Source organism: Crassostrea angulata, chromosome 10 (assembly GCF_025612915.1).
Source record: "Crassostrea angulata isolate pt1a10 chromosome 10, ASM2561291v2, whole genome shotgun sequence".
NCBI classification, from domain to species: Eukaryota; Metazoa; Mollusca; class Bivalvia; order Ostreida; family Ostreidae; genus Magallana; species Magallana angulata.
Genome location: NC_069120.1, coordinates 52,069,169 through 52,093,143, shown reverse-complemented (window position 1 = coordinate 52,093,143; position 23,975 = coordinate 52,069,169). Strand labels below are relative to the sequence as shown.

General features: G+C 32.8%; 1 protein-coding gene across 2 annotated transcripts; it reads right to left on the bottom strand.

The window, feature by feature from the left end:
• Positions 1-9,032: 9,032 nt before the first annotated feature.
• LOC128166240 (caspase-7-like) lies at positions 9,033-18,389 on the bottom strand. 2 transcript variants are annotated; one of them, XM_052831269.1, is made up of 7 exons: positions 18,281-18,389; positions 13,118-13,252; positions 12,583-12,655; positions 11,232-11,485; positions 10,672-10,847; positions 10,352-10,493; positions 9,033-9,568 (listed from the first exon to the last, which is right to left on the bottom strand). In XM_052831269.1, the coding sequence occupies exons 2-7, from the start codon at positions 13,149-13,151 to the stop codon at positions 9,336-9,338; spliced, it is 912 nt and encodes a 303-aa protein (XP_052687229.1). In that variant the 5' UTR covers positions 13,152-13,252; positions 18,281-18,389; the 3' UTR covers positions 9,033-9,335. The 2 variants fall into 2 exon arrangements, with proteins under 2 accessions (XP_052687229.1, XP_052687230.1); XM_052831270.1 differs by lacking the exon at positions 13,118-13,252 and having other exon boundaries at positions 18,281-18,361.
• Positions 18,390-23,975: the final 5,586 nt, after the last annotated feature.

Here is a 23,975-nt window from a genome sequence, read left to right as displayed (position 1 = left end):
AAAAAAAAAAACAGTATGAAAAAAACTATAATCAATAAATGGAAAATTGCAATAGCCCCTCTCTGTAAATATTCCACCAACCTTTTTATACAGGAAAACGATGAAAACAGATCCGTATCCTTGAAAATGTAATTCGTTAGTTTTGTTCTTAGATTTGTCGAAAACATCACCTAGATATGCATCATGACCGTTGCAAAACATATTGAGTGCATTGCAGTCTTTTGCGTATTTAATAACACTCGGATTGTTTTTTGTTGTCTTTCGGGCTGTTAGATTACCCATGGGACACCCATGAATAGACTTGGCTTTGGAAAAAAGATATGTTCTATAGTCAACTATGAAATGTTCATTAGAGTTTGTAATTTCTAGGAGTTTTCCTACGTAGAGCTCCTTCGGAAGATTCTGTAAATTAGAGTCTAACGAAGTAAAATCTGAGTTTGGGTCAAATACGTGCGAGATATTGTACCCGTCTGCGTGTGTGAGTAGGCCAGGATGGCTCTGTGAGCAGGACTCTTCACATTGAAGACCATAAATTTGATCACAATTTGATCCCATTTGGTAACTATTTACAGTGTCAGATGAAGAGGTTGAGGGGGTATTTACACTCACCGGGCGTAGCTCCGTATACTCCGGTGGATGCTCTTTATTTTCCAATGTTTGGGAACCGGGCAGAGGTGAAACACCCTTCGCCATTACCAGAAACTGTCAGGTCCTCTACAGTGCCCTGGTATCCGTTTGATGTACACTTCAAAGATAAAGGAGATAATGAACGACTTTTTACCGCTATATTATTGTGAAATGGTAAAAATTCACAAAGTTAGGATGAGCTAACGGGACCTATTTAGGGGTCATATGCGCCGCCTAACGCTTACTATGAATACCTCTTGAGGTTCTTTACTTAATGCGTAAGTTTCGTAGTTTTTTGTTAACAAATGAATACATTTCCTTTATTTTTCTTCATAATGTTATTTATGCCTCATTATTAAGAAAACCTTGAAATCATTGAAAATCTAATGTTGAATGTTGACATTTTTGTACATGTATGAAGACAAGAAAAATGTACGGTATATTTATATATTTTCATTGTTTATTTTGATAGGAAGTTTGTCACAATATGAAATTACTGTCTCATACCATACCAGCCTAAGACTAACTTCAAATAATATAATTCTGGTAAAACTGCATTTATTAGACTAAAGAAGGTCAAATTCATATGATTTGTTTTACCTATATGTTTTAAGAGGCAGTCTACGATAGAACCATGCAAAATCAAAATTTTATAATGAAGGGTGTAGATTAATTTTCATAGTTTATCTGGATATATCTAAAGTATATTGTCTATTTTATCAAATTTTCATGGTTAAATTTATCTGCACCACTGAAATCCCCCAGATAAGACCATTTCTATTTTTAGCTCATTATTCATAATAAATTTCATGCATGAATAAGGCTAATTTCATAGAGTCATTTAAGTATTAAATAGAGTTTAATCATACATGGAGTCAGATTCACATAACATCTGATACAAATACCTTTGATTTGGTGCACACATATTTTTTAATTCATTCGTTGATTTTAAGCTAGATGATCAAATATTATAATAAGATAGGTAATGTCCAAAACACACTACTTCTCTTAGTAGGATATAAAACCTCAAGAAACGTTTTAAATTTAGAGTTTCTTGGTTCAAACAATAGAATTATCCATAAAAAAATATATTTGAAAGGGAATTTGGTTGCAAATAAATATTAAGCTTATATTCCGGTGTTTAAATTCGGGATTTTTACAAATTAAATTATCTCCCTTTGTGGAACTCTCGTGTAAAGAAGATAAAGAAGAATGATTGGAGAAAGCCAGATGTCAACAAAATGGATGGTTTGAAATGTAGTTTTGGTGAAAATTGTAAAGAGAAAGCAGATAATATACTTTAGGATTGTAAGAAAAACACTTCAGCACACTTGAGATTTTTTAAATGTACCTCTGAGTCAGATTTTGTACAAATACCAGAATCATCGTGCTGGTGTGCATGGGTTGAGGCTGTCAATTTTCAGCGGGCGTACATGTGCTAAATACAGGCAGGAATATGGAATTCAGTGGAAAAGGAAAAGGAGAACATGCTGTCATTCACTACATAAACAATCTCAATCTGGCATAATCGCGAGTGGAATTACATTCATTCAAAGCCGAGAGATATGGATGAAGCTGAGCACACATTTTCCAACTGGTTCTGGTAAGAAAAAATTGCCTTTACCCAATGACATAATTCTTAACAAACCAAAAATATTTATATAACAGTACTCTTATGTGTACCAGTAAATATTGATAGGACAAACTACACTTAAAAGGGGCATGGTCACGATTTTGGTCAAAAATTATTTTTCCAATTTTAATGTTTACAATGCTTAAGTAAGGCATTTTTAATATGCAACCAAAATTTGAGTGTCATTCGTTGAGTTGTGAGCGAGTTACAGAGTCCACAAGTCTTAACTATGTATTAGTAAGCAATGTTTTTGGTTACATTTTGAATGTTGAAGTGAAAATTCCAATTTTAGACCTTAAATGAATGTGTTAAACGTTATGAACTGTTTATTTATGCTTAAGATGAATAAAAAGATTGACAAATCAGCTTGAAAAAGATTTTTACTAGTATATTGAACCTATGTAAACAAAAACAGGGCACGAGCTTTGTTTACATAACAAGGAATTATGAGCTCTGTATCTTGCTTATAAACTAATGACTGACTTTCATATGATCATTAGAAATGCATATCATAAGCATTGTAAATAACAAAAACAGAAAAATAGAATTGAACTGAAATCGTGACCATGCCCCTTTAAGGTATTAATTATATTAGGTGTTTCACTGGCTTCCACTCTACTTGCGGTATGACTGCTGTTCAGCTCTAAAGACTTTTTGTACCAAAAAAAAAATGAAGTCTGAATTTGCCACTCAGTCATTGACTCTTTACTTAATTAAACTGAATTTAAATTTTGAAAAATGCATTGTAAGCAAAAAATATATAAATTATACATTTTGGGTGACCAATACATCAAACAATATATACAATCTTATCGATTGAAGAACCAAGTTAAATGTTATTGTTCATGTTGTCCGCCTTAGTTGGAATATATGTGTAATTTTTTCAATGTTATGAGACATAAGACTACACTTTTTCTATACTTTATAACGGACAAAACCAATCACATTCATGAATTTCAAAAATTCTTCATCAATATCTTAATGTTAATCATCAGAATCTCAGCTGATTTTTCTCCAATCGGTAAATATTTCAGATCTATGAATTCAGAGATAATGCATGGTTGTTATGTTTTAAATATTTAATTTACCATGTGGTAGTATATGTAAATAGAAATTGTACCTATCTCAAATTTAAAAAGATAAAAACTCAAAATTAATATCGTAGTTTTAAAATCTCATTTACAAATCCTTTACTGTAGCACTTCGAAAAAATTCAAATTAAATCACTTTCGAAATTAAGTTCTTTTTTTCCAAAACACGCATGAAAGTTTGCGCTTAATAGACGAGAGTATATTGAAAGGACACGGATCCCTGGAGTGACAATTTCCTACAACATTTGTTAATTTTGCGTTTACTTTGCATATATTTGAGAAATTTTAAAATCAAATAATTCTGATAGAAATAATAGCTAGAATTAATAATTAACAATTTTCATACAATAAACATTGCTTTATCAAATTGTCAGAAAAACATATAACCGCCGAGTAAATATTTTTCTTAGACATGACACCTTCTCACCTCCATTAGCTTTAAGTGACTGATCTAGACATTGTACTTATTTTTCTCTAACTAGTCCTGTAATTGTCTTATCTCTGTACATTTATCAGTTAATGTCATTCTGTTGCATTATTTTAAACGACAAATATAACAGCCAACCAGGAAAGGTCTACCCCAAATTATGAATTCGGAGTATGATTTTAATGAAAGAAAAGGTTGTATTGTAATTCGTTTAGATGATGCACACACACAAAAAATAGGAGGTGGCCAACAGACTTACTTTTACCCATTTTTACATGAATTGCTGCAAGAAAATCGTGTCAGATAAGTCAAATCAAAAGAAAAAACCAATATGGCGATCGTGACGAACCATGTTATTGTTATAGTACTTGGAATAATGTTATTGTAAAACGAAATAAATCTAATGTCAAGTGCTTATGTTTGTAATTGGTATACAAATGTTTACTTTGTTCGGTAATTCGGCAGTTTGAGAGTTTTCGAAGTTTTCATAAACATTGTATAACGGACACCGTCCGACTCGTGGATTTTCCCTTGGATCACAAAATTTAATAAATCTAATGATTTAAATTATTATCCTAGATATGGTTGTTTTGATTTTCCCGGGCAGTTGTAGTATCAGGCAATTGCAAAAAGCCGAATTTTAACATAGATTGAAACATTAATTAAAACTCACAATTTTTGGAAGCATATTCAAGGAAAACGTGGACAATCAATTACAAATTCAAACTTTCAAGACCCCGTCTTTCAGTACTCTCAGTACTTTGGTTTTGTCAAGATTTTGAATAAGTCTTGTTCTCCACTTTTCAATTTGCCTTCGACGCCACTGAAATATTTATAATTTATCCTGCAACTACCACTTGCATTGACCAAACAAAGGTAACCAAAGCTATATTTGGTCAATATAGCTTCGTGCATTTAACCAACGTTCAAATACATTGTGGCATCATCTTTCTTGCTTCATTTTCCCCATGGCGTCATGGTTTTTTCAACTGCAGATATGCAACGATTATAGCATTGAGTCATGATTTTTTGAAGTATTCAGTCTTATAACTGCAGCAGTGTGTGCATGAACAAATTGAGTAACGCTGCTCTCTTAAATTATTATATTTACATTCCACATATTTTTTTGCTTGTAAAGTGTGCAGAAAGCCTTTATAACACTGAAATCGGCAGTAAAAGGGGAGGGGGTGCGGACCTCATCCCCCCTGGATAATTAGATTTTATTTCTTTTATAAAATAAAATTTCCAATATATGCCTCGGAACCCTTTAAACGATAGAGAACTCCGCAATTATGAAAGGCAAAGGCGAAAGCGCGATGATGCGAAGGCGAGATTGCGAAGTTGCGAAGGCGAAGGAGCGATAGTAGTATCGCACATTACAACACATGCTTAGAATATAGATGTTCATGTATAACGTAGAAGAAAACAAAACTAAATGATTTTTTTAAAAATCACTTTCCCCCAGAAATTTAAATAAGAAGTATTCATATCCCTACGCTACCTGCCTCCTTAGTCTTTTCCCATACAAATATTCCATACAAATATATACATGTATCATTATTCGATTGACAATTCATTCACCAATGAATGTTGCTCATATTATTACAACAATTATTCTTTAATGATTATTGCTCGTTAATTATCACACAATATCCTCATTGTGTATGAATTTGTTTTTCTTTATTTCCGTCATTTCCCGCCATATGTCGACAAGTTGAAGTAACAAGAAGTGACGTAACTGTAAAAAATCAATTAGTGGCAAAGTAAAAGTGTGTTGTGTGTGCTTGTTATGAATATGAAAAACTATATAGAGTGATTTATTTACAAGTTTGGAGTTTATAACTTCAAAATCAGTTGAACAAATTGAAAATTCAAGTAATTTCAAAGCCGTGTCTTAGATACGGGGTAACCAATTTCTATTCTTGTTTACAGCGGGGGTCAATTTTATACGGGGGTCATAAATGTAGAAAAAAAACCTTTGGTCTTTTTTCTTCAGAAAAATCATATTATTCTTTAGCAAGGGGGGTCATTATTTTACGTCGAAAAATGACCCCCGGTCATTATTCTACAGGGTCATTATTCTTCATTACACCGACCTTCAGACACTGCTACGGAACATGATGACAATATATGCTCCAAATTTGCTGGTATTAGTACCTGTGCATGTATTGGAACAGGTTATTAGCGAAACAACAAAAAGACCTACCAGGTGAAATAAATCTTCCATGTACAGACCTAACTAACACATAAATAAATTGCTCATTTACTCTGTCCCAAGATATCCTCGATTCACATTTTGCTTAATTACTCGATATTTATAAATACCTCAGGGTTCAAACGATGTTCATTAAAAGTATAAAAAATTTCCAAAATTTCTCGGTTGAAAAACCCCATTAGCTTATTTGATGTCTACGGGGATTTTGTATTGCAGTAAGCCCAGATGATAACGTTAAAAAATTGCGCGAGGTATTCCGCGAGACTTCCGGATGGAGAAAAGATGTAAACATTCTCCTCTGTTAATACCCTTAAGAAATCTTTTTTTGTTCCTGTGATCTTTTTCGAGTAAAAAATGAGTGTCAATAAAGATATTTTGGAAATTTTCCCTTTCATCGAATTTAATTGCACTTCTTTCACCGGTATGTATATTTTTATTAAAAAACGACCAAATGTGCTGCATAAATATCTTCAGGAAGACTAAAAGAATAAAAAGTACTTAAAGCAGCATTTAGATTCGGAACAGTTAATAATTATATTTACTTTTGCCATAGCTATGTTATTCAACGTAATATAATTACTAAATTTAGTAGACATAATTTAGCAATTGTTTCAAACAATTTGAAATAAAAGAAGTTCATAATTTCTTTATTTCTAAGAATTATTTAGAATCTAATCCTGCAAAAATGAGGTCATGGCGCACGGTCAAACTTAGTGTTCCGTCAACAATAAACAAATAAAATCAACTATGTTTACAATATGCAAGCCTTTATGTTACTTTTTAATAAGTCTCTTTTAGATCGATCATTTTCTAATTGTTGGAAAATGGCCCATGTTCTACCTCTTTTTAATAAAGAGGACCCATCACTCTCATGTAATTATAGAACTGTTTCTTTACTAAGCTGTGTAAGTAAAATAATGGAGAGAATTGTTTTCAAACATGTTTATAATTACTTCCATAGTTACAAATTTATAAATACCGAGCCGGTTTTTTACCCGGTCACTCAACAGTGTATCAGTTAATTGAGACATATCATAGTATTGTTAAGAATATTGATGAGGGTAAATCATGTTGCATTGTTTTTTATGATCTATCAAAAGCCTTTGACAGAGTTTGGCATGAAAGGCTTCTTTTTAAATTACAAACTTTCGGTGTTTGTGGCAATCTTGTTCAATGGTTTAGCAGCTATTTGTGCAACAGATCTCAAAAAGGGATGTATAAAGATGTATTATCATCCAGCTTAAGTGTTAATGCCGGAGTGCCACAAGGATCTGTACTTGGGTCCCTTTTGTTTTTAATTTATGTCAATGATGTTGCACAAAATATGTTGTCCTTTTGTAGATTATACGCAGATGATAATTCAATACAGTATGCGGATAAAAACATCAATGATATAGTGAACATCGCTTGTAAAAAATTAGGACTACTTAAGAAACTGAAATTTACTTTAGGCAGAGACAAATTATCAAAATTATATATATTTTTGTAAGGCCAAGATTAGAATATGCTTCTGTTGTATGGGATGGTTGTTCTTCCGCAGAAATTGAAAAGTTAGAAAAAGTACAGCTTCACGCTGCAAGAATTGTCACAGGACTTCCAATTTTGGTCTCAAGGGAATCATTGTATTTCGAAACGGGTTGGGACTCTCTATCTAAAAGAAGGGAAATAGCTAAACTAACGATTATGTACAAAATTCATTACAATCTTGTACCTCAATATCTTAGTGATATTGCTAACATTTATAGGAAAGATAATTCTCGATACAGTACTCGTTATGAAGACAATTATATACCTCCTAGAGTTAAGTATGATACATATAAAAAATCATTTATTCCAGATGCTATAGGCAAATGGAACTCACTAAATTCGGATATTAAAAAATCAGCATCCATCCGCCAGTTTCAAAGAAGCATCTCTAATAATAGCAGTGATTCAAAAATACCTAAATATTTTCTTCATGGTAAAAGAGTAGCCAACATCATTCATACAAAATTAAGACACAATTGTTACTAAATTATGATTTACACAGAAGAAAAATTGTTGATTCTCCAAATTGCATATGTGGAAAGAAAGAAGATGTATATCATTTTTTATTTGTTTGCAAACTATTTTCTAACGCAAGGAATGCCTTATTTAATGAACTATTCCAAATACAAAATTTAGGTATTTTAGATTCGCGTACTTTACTTTGGGGTAATGACAACCTAGATCATGAAACTAATGTTAGAATGTTCACGGCTGTGCAGAACTTTATAATCAACTCTCGCCGATTTATATAAGTATACTATTTTGTTCTTTACCATTTTTTTTTCAATATATATGTATATACCATGTTTTATGACAATTGAAAATAACTTGTAATTGGGTGAGAACCTAGTAAGTTGTACGAACTTGTGTTCGAACCCTTTGTATATTATATAAAACCAAAAAATATTGAAACCTAAAATTAAGCATTGTCATGATATTATCTTGAACATGCTCAATGGTGGAAAAAATAAGAAAAAAATATTTGTACATTTGTGTTTAACTCTTACACATTTTGTGGAGGTTGTGGTGATTGTATTTTGGACATCAAACAGAACGAAAGAGAACCGAATATATGTAAATATTTTGTCAAAAGAATAAACAACGTCGTCTGACATTTAAGGATTTTCTTACTGTAAACGAATTAAGAAACATGCGGTAAAAAATAAAAAAAATAAAAATTCGAGAAACAAACTAATGATTTCTGAACAAATGTGAACAATTGAAAATAAGACGTCAAATAAAATATTGCCGATTTAAATTGTATGGTGAAGAGCACAAAAGACTAAGGTGGTATAAAGATTGGATATGTCTATCAACAGTGCGTGCGTCATATTGACGTTATGTTTTCAACGCTACCGTGCGCTGTGGAGACAAAAAATGTCGAGTCGGGTAACAAAATCACCTTTTTATCAAACGGAATGAAACTTCGTATATCAATAAAATATATGTTGTTGTATAACGTAATCTGTTAGTTATGACTTCTATGAAAATTATATGATTGACAGCCCAATCGTCTTCGTATTTTGTTTATTGACCTTTGCAAATGTTTAATAATTATTATAATACTAATAAATTGCAAACATAATTGTACAGTAACACTCGAAATATCATTGACATCATTACAATGCAGAATTAGAGTTATCAAATGTTTACAGTTACAAAACTCATCATCAAAAGACCAACATGTTTCTCAATCACTCTCTTGCAGTACATGTATCACATGATCAGTTGAGCAGGTGCCCTTTAAGCCATGAGAGAAGATGCTCGTTCCACCAATCAGAGACCTCGCCCCTCGCTATCCTGGACTGGCCCCCTCTATTTGCTGGTGAAGTAAACTTCCTTGGTCAGCATGGAGGTGATACATGGGATCTGTTTCTTCTCGTTCATGTCTGGATGGGAGGTGTCGGACTGGAACTTGTTGGCCACGATTTGATTGACACGTGTCATCAAGGTCAGGAGGTCCATTGTCTGGCCATGCTTCTTCAAAACGTCGGACAGCGCCTGGACGAACCAGGAGCCATTGGTTGAGTTCCTCCAGGAGTAGTAACCTAGGCAACAGAAACAGACATGTGTTAACAGGTTAGTCATTGACCAAAAATCATGGGATGTCATGTGTTTCTTACTTTAACGATTTTATACATATTTGTGAATTTACCGGTATGAACTGGAATTATTTCTCTGGTTAATACGCCCATAAACATGAATTATTAGTACATAAGCATGAAATAACCATTTAAGATCAAGAATTTTATAAACGTACACAAACTTAAAATCCTTCAAAAGCAAGTTTTTTTTAATTATTTTCTTTTTGTAAAATGCAGCTAAAAAAGGTTTCAAGAGACAATTTCTGAGGCAAGATTCAATTTCAACAATGAACCTTATCAGGTATAGCAATTATGATAGTTGTTCAAAATAGTGGATCAAGTAACAATACTTGGACCAATTTAAAAAAAAAAAAGTAATGTCTTCTTTATTAGCTTTTAAATACCTTAATTTATTACCAAACCTCTTAGGGACAATCATCTACAGAAGACTTGTCTCATCTTGTTTGTCCCGATCATTTTACAATATTGAAGTTTTTAAGTGGAGTTAGATCCATGTGATTAGCAGAGAACGAAAACGAAATAAATATTTTGTGCATTGATCTATAAATAAATTATTTGGACTTTTAAATCCGCAAAAACCTGCATTTCTATAAAAAATCATATTCTTGGGAAATGTTATCATGCCTTTAAATATCACACAATTTAAAATCCTTTAAAGTGTCAAATAAGGCAACTGGTAAGTGTCTATGACATGCTGAAACCAATGTGTTCTATTAAAGCCCTCACCTGGAACAACAGAGTAAGCAATCAGGAAGTCGGCCTCTGATGGGATCTTCTGGCGAAAAAACTGAGGCTCTACGTCCATGAAGCCTTTGGCGTCTGAAACATTCATGTCCACACCGTCATCAAACATTGTTCCACGGCAAGCCTGCATCACAAGAGAACCGATTAAAAGGCTGGTACCGTCGTCAGCTTAAGACTATATGAACATGGTCTTTAACAACCTTTGTCAGCAAAGATGGAATGAAAGAGATCAACGATCTATTATTAATAGTGATTCATTCAAACATCTTTGCAATACACCTATGGACAACACTTGTGATCACCTGGATAAAGAAGATTTTGGGTTTTCCTGCCAGAGAGAGACATTTGTTGCCTTTGAAGGGCTCCATCAGGTCATTAATGGGGATCAATTTGTCTATCCCCCATATAAACCCATCCTCCCCATGGGACAGAATGGCGCAGGCGAAACAGTCATTGTCTTCGTGTTTCAGTTCAGCGGCTATAAATGAAGGATTCAAAATGTAAATTCGGTTGTTATATCATACGTATGTCAATCAGTCACATATTAGAAAATAATTATTTCTTTATTGGCATTAATTTGGCATTCAACTTTTAATTTACAATATAATGTAATGGAAGAAATACAGGACGACATATTCAAATAGTAAAAATAAACATCAATCTAAATTATGGTATTGAATATATACAAAATGACCTCTGATGTATAGATTTAAGTTTAGACACCATACTTAAACGAATTTAAGTAGGTCAACAATTTATTCTTTTTGTATAAGAGTTGAGAAGAAAATAACAGGATGAAGTCTAAAAATTGTAAAATAAAAACACAAAATCCTAATCATCGAGAGAATAAAGATTTGCTGACCTCTCTGTAGTGTAGCTTTTATTTTGTCTGCTGTGAGATTGTTTTTGAGATCTACTTCAAAGCCGAGCTCAGACAGACGGTTGTGAAGAGCGGTGGCGTCCTTGTCCGTGCCGGTCCGTTCATTCAGCTTGGTCTTAGGGTTAAATGTCTTGTTGTTGATGATGATGGCTTTACCCCTGTTTGGATAGTCCATCTTGTACTTGTGGGAGAAGAACTCGGTCGCTGTCTGTATTGTAGTGGCAACTGGTTTACCACTGTAAATTCAGTTCTTAATGTAGTTAGTATAATTTTTTTTTAAAAGTTTGTGCTTTTACAGAAATATAAAATGTGTTAAAGACTGAATATAACGACACAGAAAGAAGAGAAATAAATAATAAACATTCTTACACATTGTGATTAAACTGATTCAGACTAATGAGGTATGAAAGATACTAATCAAAGTACTGAAGTACTGACGGGAGTTGATTTTATCGATTATCATTTATTCAAAATCAACGATATGTGATTTTGCATAGCAAGAAGTATCAGTAATCGAAATATTGCTGAGAAATTGTATGGATCCAGGCAAGATTGAACTCTTGTCTTGTTCAACCAAACGCTCGGCTGTCTCCGCTTTTCTACGACAAGCAAGAGAGGCTCTGTTTTATCGGATATTAACGGAGACAGCCAAGCGTCTGGTTGAACGTGACTACATTGCACTCCAGCGTAGGAATACATACGACTTTAAAAAATATCTAAACTGTTTGTACAATTTAAAATCTTAATATTTTCATGGTATTAATAAATAAGTTTTCTTGAAAAACAATGCTTCAGAATACATAGCATCGAATTTATCAATTATTTTCAAGAACTAAGTGTTGTCAGCGGTATTGATTTGTGCTTAGGTCCAAACACTGTTTCACTTTCGCTTTGCCCGAGTAAGTGCAAAGGAGAGTTGATAAAAATCAACTCCCAAAAATGAAAAGGTTTTAAGCTACAAGTCAATAACAAGCAATCGAAGAATGTTGACAAAAGGTAAAATATATGAGTAAATACTTTGCTTATTAACTAAAAGAAATCACGTGTATTCAAGAAAACATTCCATTCTTACTGCTCTTTTCTTGGAAATAAAAAATTCAAAGAAAATTATTCTATGATTATTATAAATACCTCAAACAATTAATTGTCTTAAGCAATTAACATTGTGTTATTGTGAACGGCAATGTCTCTACTGACATGTTTCGTAGTACTATGGTAAATATACCAGCAGATCAATAGCCATTCAAAATGCCATAGAGCATTCAGATTACTAACCACATGAAGGTCACTAGAGTACATGACAATTGATTGCCCTGTAATAAAATATTTTTACCTTTGTGCTTTTGATTTTCCAAATGGGAAGGCATCTGTCTCTGACACAGGCTTAGCATCAGGAACATTAGTGTCTGTTATCAAGAAAAATATTCTTATCAGAGTTGATTTAAAATTTAAAACTTAAATAAACTGAAAGTACCTAAATTGTCATAAAGCCCAAAACTGAATTTGAATCAACTTATTGTTTAAGATCCCAGTAAACAAATCTCCTTGCTCTAATAGGACTTAAGAATAAGTTGGTATAGAAAGTAGTTCTGTAGTTGTATAGTTAGATTTTGGTGTACATAGAGAGATTTCAACACAGGGCTGTACATAAATTACTATTCATCAAACGACTAGGCCTAAATACTTATTAAAAGAGATTGATTCAGTTTTACATTCAACCCCTCATTAATCGCAACATGGCAATAATTTTGAAAATATGATTTATTTCTCATTAGAAAAGATGTGAAATATATTTATATCAGTAATCAAATGAAAAATAAGACATTAATTGATATGCTGTAAATGTTTGACACAATGTTACTACGTACTAGAAACACACTCTTGGCTCATCGCTTCTTCCATGATTCAGACCTTTACGGTTTATACCGTTCTGTTTTGTTAGGATAACCTCTTCCTTTCGCTTTGTTTGTTCGATTATTCAACCTTCAGAATTAACCCGGCTTCTAAAATAGAAGTGACGACTCGTTATTTAATTCTTTTTGACGAAAGCCCATTTAGCTCATTTTAGTAGGTAAAAAAAATTCGCGAAAAAACGCGAAACTTTCGGACATAAACGCGTAACTATCGCGATATAACGCGTTACTTTCGCAAATAAACGCGAAACATTCGCGATATAACGCGTTAGTTTCGCGAATAAACGCGAAACATTCCCGAATAAACGCGAAACTTAATTCATAGAAGAACCCCTATGAAGAATAAGTACTGAAAACAAATATATTAATTTAAATAAAACAACAAAATAATATCATATAAAAATGTAAATGAATAAGATTTAACCTTATACAAATTAATATAAATTCAAACGTAGGAAATCTTTAAAATCTTAGTACTGATTTTCAAAGGACAAAATGCATCGCGCTTTACATTCTAATGGGCGCTGTATTTTTGAAAATGAGACAGCAACATATTTAAATTATAACAATTTTAATTCGAATTAAACGTTTTATTAAATATCATTGTAGAATTTAAAGGATATCATTATTTAAATCGTTATAACATACAGTGTATGTTATATCGCTGCGACATAAATTAACGTATAGTTTAATACCAGAAAGACAAGTCAAGGTGGGAATTGAAATTTTTAAGCTATTGTTCAAATCTAGATGACGTAAATTCGTCCTCCAAATTTATCACATATGTCATTTGAAAATTAATAACAAGATTTTAAAGGTTTCCGACGGTTGAATTTATATCAATTTTATAAGAAAAGATAATAAATGAATGCCTGTTCGAACACAGGGTCGGCGAACAAATGAAAATCGTAATATGATGCTCAAACTTATTATCTACTTGAGATATATAACATAATTTATTAATATCTATATGTAAAAAAGATAATTTTTCTTCATAAATCAATGTAACACGGATATTATAATAATAATAATAATAATGAATAATAAGTATTTTATGATATAAAATGTGTTTGTTTTTAATTCTTTTTCTTCATAAGGGTTTTGTTTGAAATGACAATATTTATATAATGGTTTCGCGTTTATTCGCGAAATTTACGCGTTAATTCGCAAAAGTTTCGCGTTTATTCGCGAAACTAACGCCGTTATGTCGCGAAAGTTTCACGTTTTTTCGCGAAACAAATATTTTTTTTACCCACGAAAATGAGCTCAATGGGCTTTCGTACTTTTTCAATATATTCGATCAGTGCTAACCATCTATTCTAGACGGTGTGTGGACTGTTTGGTAGTGATGCAAGACCACCGTGTACAAACATCAGGCTGAAGCTAGCAGCCACTAACACTAAGCCCGTAGAAGCTAGCAGCCTATGAGGAAATTCATCAACGTACATGTACTAAGACTCGAACAGAAAATTATATTTTACTTTATTACCGGCATATTTCAATTAATATCAAGAAAATTTATGCCTGAATAATTTCTCTGAGCATAGACAACTTCGGATGCAGTAAAACTCGCCTGGATAATTCGTGTCTACTGAATTTAAATGAATATTGGTATTTTTATATACGTACGCTTAAAAATTTATCTCCGAGACTGTTTACTCTTCTCCGAAAATAACATGCATCCAAAATCATAAAAATCCTCGTATAATTACTAAAGAGGGCCGATTAGACAATTTACATTGTGATTTCATTCTCATTAAAAACTACTAGTAGCCTCAATCGCAAACCAAAACGAAGGAAATTAAACATGAATTTGGGATTATTTTGTGCCAGCCATGTTTTGACGTAAACCTCCGAAATATATACAAAAGACTATTAACACACCCGAACTTTATCATATTTAAGCATTTCACAATGATATAGGGGTTAAAAGTGGTCCATTATCTTCTTTATCTTTGAAGTGTGCATCAAACGAATAACAGGGCAGTGTAGGGGACCTATGGAGCTATTATTACCCGGTCTCCAATTTGGGCTGTATGGGTACCACCAAGTAGCCCCAGGGGTTTGGGCTATAGTACGTAGTAGCCCCAATTTGTTCTGCAACAGAGTGGAAATATACCGTATGGTGACTAGAACACCGTAACGTTAGGTACAGTCAGTAACGGTGGAGACAGATTTTTCCCTTCCTCACACTGTCGGAGTCCTAAGTCCACTCGTGGAAATGGAACATCGGGACCACAACCACGAATGAACTCAATGCCCCTGACGTTGTGAGGGTGGATGTGGATTAGTTTTGCAAATTTCTGCCCTCTTGTAAAAATGTGTCTTTTTAGTGTGTCCTAAGACATTTATGCATCACATTTTGACGATTTTTAATAAAAATCAGTGGCGTAGCTAGACCAGAAACGAAGTGCATGCTTAAAATGGCAGGGGGTGTGGGGGCCGCCATGAGGCCCCCAGTGGGTCCAGGGCGAAGCCTGGTGGGGGCCCGGGGGGCGAAGGCCCCGGAAGCCCATGGATTCTGACGATTTTTAACACTAAAAATCATCGCAGAAACTGAAATGAATGCTCACCATTTAAGCATATTTTTATATATATCGAAAGAATGGAATAGAACTTTCCAGAACGGGGTAACCAAGAACGCGGTTTGACTAATTTGAGTAATTCACGTGTAGGACGGTTTCATCATGCGTCGTTGGTAGATATTCATATGTAGTGAATTATGGCACGCCAAATTCACTAAACTGAGCTAAACATAGTTTCACAGTCGATAAACTAAGTTTATCAGCTGTTAACTATAGTTTACGGATCCTAAACTATAGTTAACGATTCGTTAACTATAGTTTACATCTGTGAAACTATATTTCACGAATGTAAACTATAGTTATCTGATAAATATAGTTTCACAATCGTGAAACTATATTTATCAACTCTAAACAATAGTTTACGAATGTAAATCTATATTTATCAGCAAAATCTATTGTTAACGTGTATTTCCTGACAGAAAAACATAGATTTGCATGCGGAAACTATAGTTTACAGATGTGAAATAAAGATTAACGTCGGTATCTATAATTTAGGATCCGTAAACTATAGTTAACAGACGTGAAATATAGATCAACGTCGGTAACTATAGTTTAGGATCCGTAAACTATAGTTAACAGCCGATAAACCTAGTTTATCGACTGTGAAACTATGTTTTGCTAATTTATGTGAATTTGGCGTGCTTTAGATTTGTAAACCATAGTTTACTCATCATAAAACCCTATTTATCAGATAAACTATGTTTAACAACCGCGAATGATTGTTTTCAGTGTTAACTATAGTTTACAGATGTGAAACAGATTATCGCGTTAACTATAGTTTACAGATGTGATATATAGATTAACGTCGGTAACTATCGTTTACGATTAGTAAACTATAGTTAACAGTCGATAAACCTAGTTTATCAACTGTGAAACTATGTTTAGCTCATTTTTGTGAATTTGCAATAGTGAATCGGACCTTTTCGGTTAAAAAGTCATTAAATGAAATGGAAAAATTTGATGCGATTTTTGTTTTGATCGAAATATTTTTTTTCCAGAAAGGGGTGCCCAGGAAAGCGGTTTGACTAATTTTCACTATGGCGGAAAGCGTAGAGAGAGATACTTTGAAAATGACAACTTTGGTATAAATAAAATGCAAATAAATATGCATACACTAGCGTTTACACTAGCGATTGGTAGTGAACTTTATACATTGTGTTATCAAACGGGGAAGTCAAATTAGGGGGAGGGGGGGGGGTTACCCTCCCTAATTTTTTTTCTTTTATCTGAACTTCACATTTGGGACAGGGATAAAAATATCAGTGGGATTTGAAATAAAGAACAAAATTTAGACATATGACGTTCTAAATACCCACTCACTGGTTTAAAAAAACCCAAACATTGTAATCATTCTCCAATCAGCTGCAACACAAAGAATTTAATGGGACTTGGACACGATTTGACTTAAAATTTTCAAATTTTATTTTTCCATTTTCAATGTTTATACAGATAAATATAGAAGTTTAAAATGCTATGTCAAAATTTGAAAGTCAAATATCAAATTATAAGCAAGATACAGAGTTCTTAATTCTTTGTTTTGTAAACAAAGCTCAATATTGTCATTTTTTACATATGTGTTGTATTGGTGTAAGTTTCAATCAAATGTATCTTTCTTTTGTTGATGATAGAATTAATGAAGATATTGAATTAGTCAAAATTGTTTTTTACATGTCATTTTGTCTAAGAAATTGTAATTTTCTACATAACATTTTTTGTAAACAACTATAAGACTCGAGCTTTGTTTACATAACAACAAATTCTTACCTCTGTATCTCGCTCGTAACTTGACTTTAACATTCAATATTTTGGTCAATCATTTATAATGCACCAGTTAACCATTTTATACATAAAAAATAAAAATAAAATTTATGATCTCAAATCGTGTCCAAGTCCCTTTAAGGCCACGTTCATATATATATATCATCCAATATATATTGAAACAAAATGGTTATGGTTTTTCACTCGCAAAAAATCACAGGAACAGAATTTCTTACAGAGACTTAAAATCGGATAATAAATCTTTTCTCCTTTCGGAAGTCACTCGTAATTCCTCGCCAATTTTTTCATCAATATTATCCGGGTATATTGCAAAAACCCCGTAGATTCCTTTATATAAGCTAAAGTGAGCGTTTTAAATATTTTCCTACACCAGTATATATATACCGCCAACGATAAAGTTTTTGTTAGATATGGTTACGCCCCCCCCCCCCCCCCCGTTATTAACCCTGGTTCCGACGCCTATGTAAAGTGCATATAAAGTGAATACTGGTAAAATATCATCACCCTGTATAAATATTTTTTGTAAAAATATATCATTATCTTTACTACATGTACGCTAGCTGCAGGTATGTATCTTCCGGTCAGTAATTATTTCGGATGGACGACCTCCAAATTTTTCAGACCAGGAGCTGCAGACCTGTAGCTACGGGTACTCCAGCTCGTTTAATGATTTTGAATAAAAAACAGTATGAAAAAAACTATATTATATAAATGGAAAATTGCAATAGCTCCTCTCTGTAAATATTCCACCAACCTTTTTATGCAGGAAAACGGTGAAAATAGATCCGTATCCTTGAAAATATAACTTAAATTTTGATACGTGTTTTGATGATGACGTAACTATTGGGGCCCGTATAGAGGTGTAACAGGGGCCCTATGTAGGTGCTGACAATAGTGACCTTTATCATCGATATTTATAGCCTTTTATCATCGATATTTATAGCATTGGGTCCGATATTTATAAAGAACATGCGTAGACAAATTTTATTGTAGTCTCGCATCTCCGTGAATGAGCATGCATGCTCAGAAAAAGAAGACTATAAGACTGGTTCGGTGTCTTTGATTACGAGCGCGCCTCTTATCTTGAGTTTCCTAGCGGCAGCGCTTGAATTAATTATTTACAAAAAAAATTAAATGGTAATCATTTCAATATGGATTGTCAAAGAGTACAGTGCAAATGGAAAATTATCGCATGGAGTGCATTTAAAAAACTTGGACTGTGACTCGTTGGTTGACAATATAAAAGCATGTAGAAGTAACCCGAAACGGCTATAATTTTGCCGACAACTGGGGAACTATTCTCTTTTGAGAAGTGGACACTCACAGGAATAGCCTACATTTACTTCTCAAATAATATTACGGGGGAACTGAAGAAATTTTATTAAAACACAGAGTTAGGCCCCTGTGGGCGTTTGATAGGAAACAAGATGAAAGCAAAATAGACGAAAAAGCCCAGTTTGTATGATAATGTTCACACGCTGTTGATAGGTAAGGTGAATGGGTGAATTACCCCTTTGATAGAGCTCATTTTAGGAGAAGACGGACATGATAATTTTTCTACAAATAACAAATGAAAAAAATTATTAAAGGGCATTTACAGGACCGTGTATTGTTGATGTAACTATTGCGTAAAGAGGACAAAAGTCACCGATATATTTTATAGTATTGGGGTTCGGTGTAGAGAAGAATAATGACCCCCGATGAACGGTGTCTTTTTTCAAAGTAGAACAATGACCCCCAAAATAAGTTAACAACACAGAACATATTAAGAAATCACAGTATATAGTTTATCATATCCATAGCAAACACACGTTCATTGATTAACAGTTAGGCATCTACTCTCGTCGACATTTGGCGGGAAATAACGCTGCGCTTGCGTAGAAAATAATACTTAGCATCATTTTATATAGCTTTATTATTTGAAAACGTTCAAAAGCTTGTTGAACTAAATTTTGTCGCGACATTACATTCTACATTTGCATCGGCAACAAATCAGGTCTACACGAGTGTGTTCAGAAACCTGTGCAGGTGTTGCATAACTATTCCGTAATGAAAAAAACCGAAAAAACCCACATTCATACAAAATGAATAATTAACATTAGAACTATCTAAGAGGAGATTGTGTGATAAATAAAGGAGTCAATAATATTGAAAGTAATATAATTGTTTTATTAATAATATAAGCAATATTCATAATCATTTGTGAAAAAAAAATTGTCAATCGAAGAATGACCTTTATATTTTCATGAAAAATATTGAAGAGGTAGAAATATGAATTCTTATTTACATTTCTTGCGGAAAATGATTTTTTCAAATCATGTTATGTTACTTTTGTTTTTTCTACGGATAACATGTACATCGATATTCTATAGTCTGTCCCAAGATATCCATGGAAAAAATTGAATTGAAAATAAGGAAATAAACAGTGAAATTGAAGTCAAAGATATCCCCCCCCCCCCCGGAAAATAGGATTTTTAGGATTTTCCCCCTTTTTGTGCTTGTCAAGATTTTTTGGATGAGCCCCCCCCCCCCCCCTTAAAAAAACGTATAATTAACGAGACCGGGTCTAATTTTTTCTGCCCTAGATTTTTTAATGAAATTTTTAACATGAATTTCTACTGATATAATTATTATTTTAAGGGGAAAAAATCAGACATTTACCACACCGTTTGTTCAAGGGGCCATCTAAAAGTTTGTTAATCTTTAACATGGGACCCTATGGGATTTTGCCTGAAATGTATCAATTTTGCACGTTTTTTACATTTTTTTTTTAAACTTCTGCCCTAGGGATTTCTTTTTCTGTTCTACATATTAAAGTTATTGCTTAAAGACATCAAATGGTCAAATAAAAAAAAACCTTTTACCTCCTGGTTTGATCCAGGGGTCTTATGAAAGTTGTTTTTTGTATGCTCAATTTCCCAGTTTGCCAGATAATGGCTATTTTTTTTATTTGACAAAGACGGAAATGGTGATCTTTATAGTATTATTAAAACATTCAGACACATTTAAGTAATAAATAAATATATAACATCGCATATTAAGGGTCATTAATATAAAATACATGGTTACTGTCTTGAAATATAGAAATTAAGCTATATTTAGGCGGGTAAAGAAAACGTGACAGAGGGCTAGGCTTGCTGAACCCTCTTCACGTTTTCGAACCGAGCCCAAATATAGCTTATACTTCGAGACATTTATGTTTATTCCACAATATAATATCAATTTTACGCATCAATCGAGCTATTTTCAACAAATTCTGCTGAATATCTGCAGTTGAAACTATTTAAGTATTGAATCCTTATTTTTTGAAAGATATAGTCTCATAACTGCAACGGTGTGTGCATACAAATTGAATAAAGCGCGTTAGCGCGTTATGAAAATTTGTTTGCACACACTGTTGCAGTTCTGAGACTACATCTTTCAAAAAATAAGGATTAAATGCTTATATTTACATTATTTTTACATTCTTGCCTTGTACGCAAATACGAATTATACCTCAAAATTACTGTGCTATCCTATGGGTAAGTTTAAATTAATGGAAGAGCGATTGTGACAGCCACAAGCGTGATCTTTGATTTTTGCTTGTGACGTTGTATTTATCAGCGTACGACGTTTGTGACGTCAGAATTAAAACACGTCAATTAACCTTTAAGTACCCTTTCTGTGTTATGGTGCTATATCTGCAGTAGGTGTTCATGCAAAATATACGTGGAATGTAAATATTACGCCATGGCGTCAACAAAGCAAAAGTATGACATCACAATACAAATGAAACGCTGCGCGAAAGCGTGCGTACTCGTTCTGTACTCAACCTCGTTAATTCTGATTGTAACGCGCTATCTGATTGGCAAAAAAGTATTTTATGATCGTATAAAACATGGTGCCTACGTCACAGTAAGACTTACGTCAAAAACGTATCAATACGCCTGACATTACGTTTGAATTTTGTACATTTTTACGTCATTTTAATTAAGGTCAATATTTAGTAAATGATTCCAGACTGTCTTTTTGGTACTAGAACAATTTTTTTCCTGTATTTTACGGCTTTAAAAGAATTACGTAGAAAATAACACAATGTTTTGACATTCTATATTTAATCACGATAAAAGTAATCCCGGTACCTATATATAATTTGGCATCATTTTAAAGAGGGTCAAGAGCTTGTTTAATGCCGTTTTTGGAGAGATTGTAGGCATTCTAGATATATTTCATTAGTCAAAAATGGACAAAACTTCGGGATTTGTTACTTTTATCCTTCATATTTCATAGAAAATGGTTGATTAAAACGTGATTTTTCATTGTGTCTACCAAAGATTTAAGCCCCGGTACACCCTATGAAACAAAGATATTTTTATTAAGCATCATTATTTAAATTTATATCTTGAATTTCATAAACCTTAAGTACTAGATCTTGACCTTAAAGGTCAAATGACCGTTTTTATCTACAATAAAGAGAAAAAAATAGATTAAGCATTGAATTCAATAGTTTTATACGATATGAAATGGTTTGAAACAATTTACGCTTAAACTGCCCCAAATTTTTATATCGTATAAAACAAATAAATATTGAATTCATTCCTACTTGCCTGCGTAATCGTGTTATCACGCTTTATACAATAATGCAAATGAGAATCGCGTGCGGTAATCGTTGTGACGTCACTTAAAATTTCACACAGGATTTAACGTTTTTGCAATTCTATAGGATTATTATAGCATTGATTCATGATTTTTTGAAGTATACATTCTCATAACTGCAGCGGTGTGTGCATACAAATTGAGTTAGCGCGTCACGAAAATGTGTATGCAAACACCGCTGCAGTTATGAGACTGTATACTTCAAAAAATCATGATTTAATGCTTATATTTACTTTTTATTAACTTCATGCCTTGTCTGCAAATGTGATTTATACCTTAAAATTCCTATTTTATCCTAAGGGTAAATTTATATTAATGGAAGAGCCACAGTAACAGCCACAAGCGTGAACTTTGATTTTCGCTTGTGACGTTGCATTTTACAGCGTTGTACGTTTGTGACGTCATAATAAAGTTCGTCATTTTAACCTTTGAGTACCCTGTGTGCATTACTGTGTTTTAATTAACTGCCGTAGCTTTCAACACACTTTACAAGAAAAAATATGTGGAATGTAAATATTTAAGCATTGAATCATTATTTTTTGAAAGATATAGTCTCATAACTGCAGCGGTGTGTGCATACAAATTGAATAATGCGCGCTGAATATCAAGCAATTAAGCAAAATGTGAATGGGGGATATATCTTGGGACAGAGTATAATCTTAAAAAGACATCTCTTGTAACTATCTTGAATTTATCAATATTACATGCAAATTTTTTTGTCCTTGGTTCTAAGGGAGAACAGGGGGTTGCAGAGTAAAAATTTTTGTCAATGAATTGTTTGGCTTTTTTAAAAACAAATTTACATTATGATGTCCACTGCAACATATATCATTTTTATGACTACTTTCTTACCTTGCAAAGGAGATATTTTGATAGGAGTTATCCCCCTTTTCTGGCAGTATGAATTTTTTTTTAACAATTTCAATTTTCTGCAATAATTATTTTATTTGATGGAATTTATTTGCAAATGATATTCATTAATTTTAAGAACGAAAACAAATTTCAAAATTGTTTACAACATTGGCTTATCTACATAGCAATGTCATAATTTTATCAATATATTGCTAAAATCAGCTCTTCAAATTTTGAAGGTTTTGATTCTTAATTTGAACAAAATGTAATGGTACATTAAAAAAATTGTCAATGATTTTTTTTAAAAATTTCATATATTAACCTTAGCATGTGCTTTATAACTAATACAATTTTCATGGCAACTGTCTTGGCATTTTAAAAGAGAGATACTACAATAGGAATCACCCCTACCCCTTATTCTTGAATTACATGAATGACCTTTTGTGACAAATTCTGTTTGGAACCATAAAAAAGTAATGCATTATTTAGAGCATTTTCAGAATATTTATCTGTTTATATTAACCGCTTATGATTTTGTACATTTACATTTCTAATATTTCCACCAGCTCATATACTTTAGAGCTGTTTAGTACGGGAAAAAGATCTATTTAATCCTGTATGACGTCATAATGAATAAATGACATCATAGCAATATACAATCAAATCAATTATGACGTCATAATAGAGTTAGCACATCAAAGCATCATTGCAATGATAGTCACGTGATATGTGTCCTGTTCCCCCGATGAGTCATATGGACACACATGAGAGGATGGAAAAAAACAATCATGGTAAATATGTCAATTTCTTTTACTTATTGTCTCCACCGAATCATTTGCACAATATCATATTACGTCATATGATAAAGGCTTGATTGAAATATCACTGGTTTAATGATTCTCGACACCCCGTGACTTCTACGTCACAACATGACAATTTAAACGCATTAGGCTATAAAACAT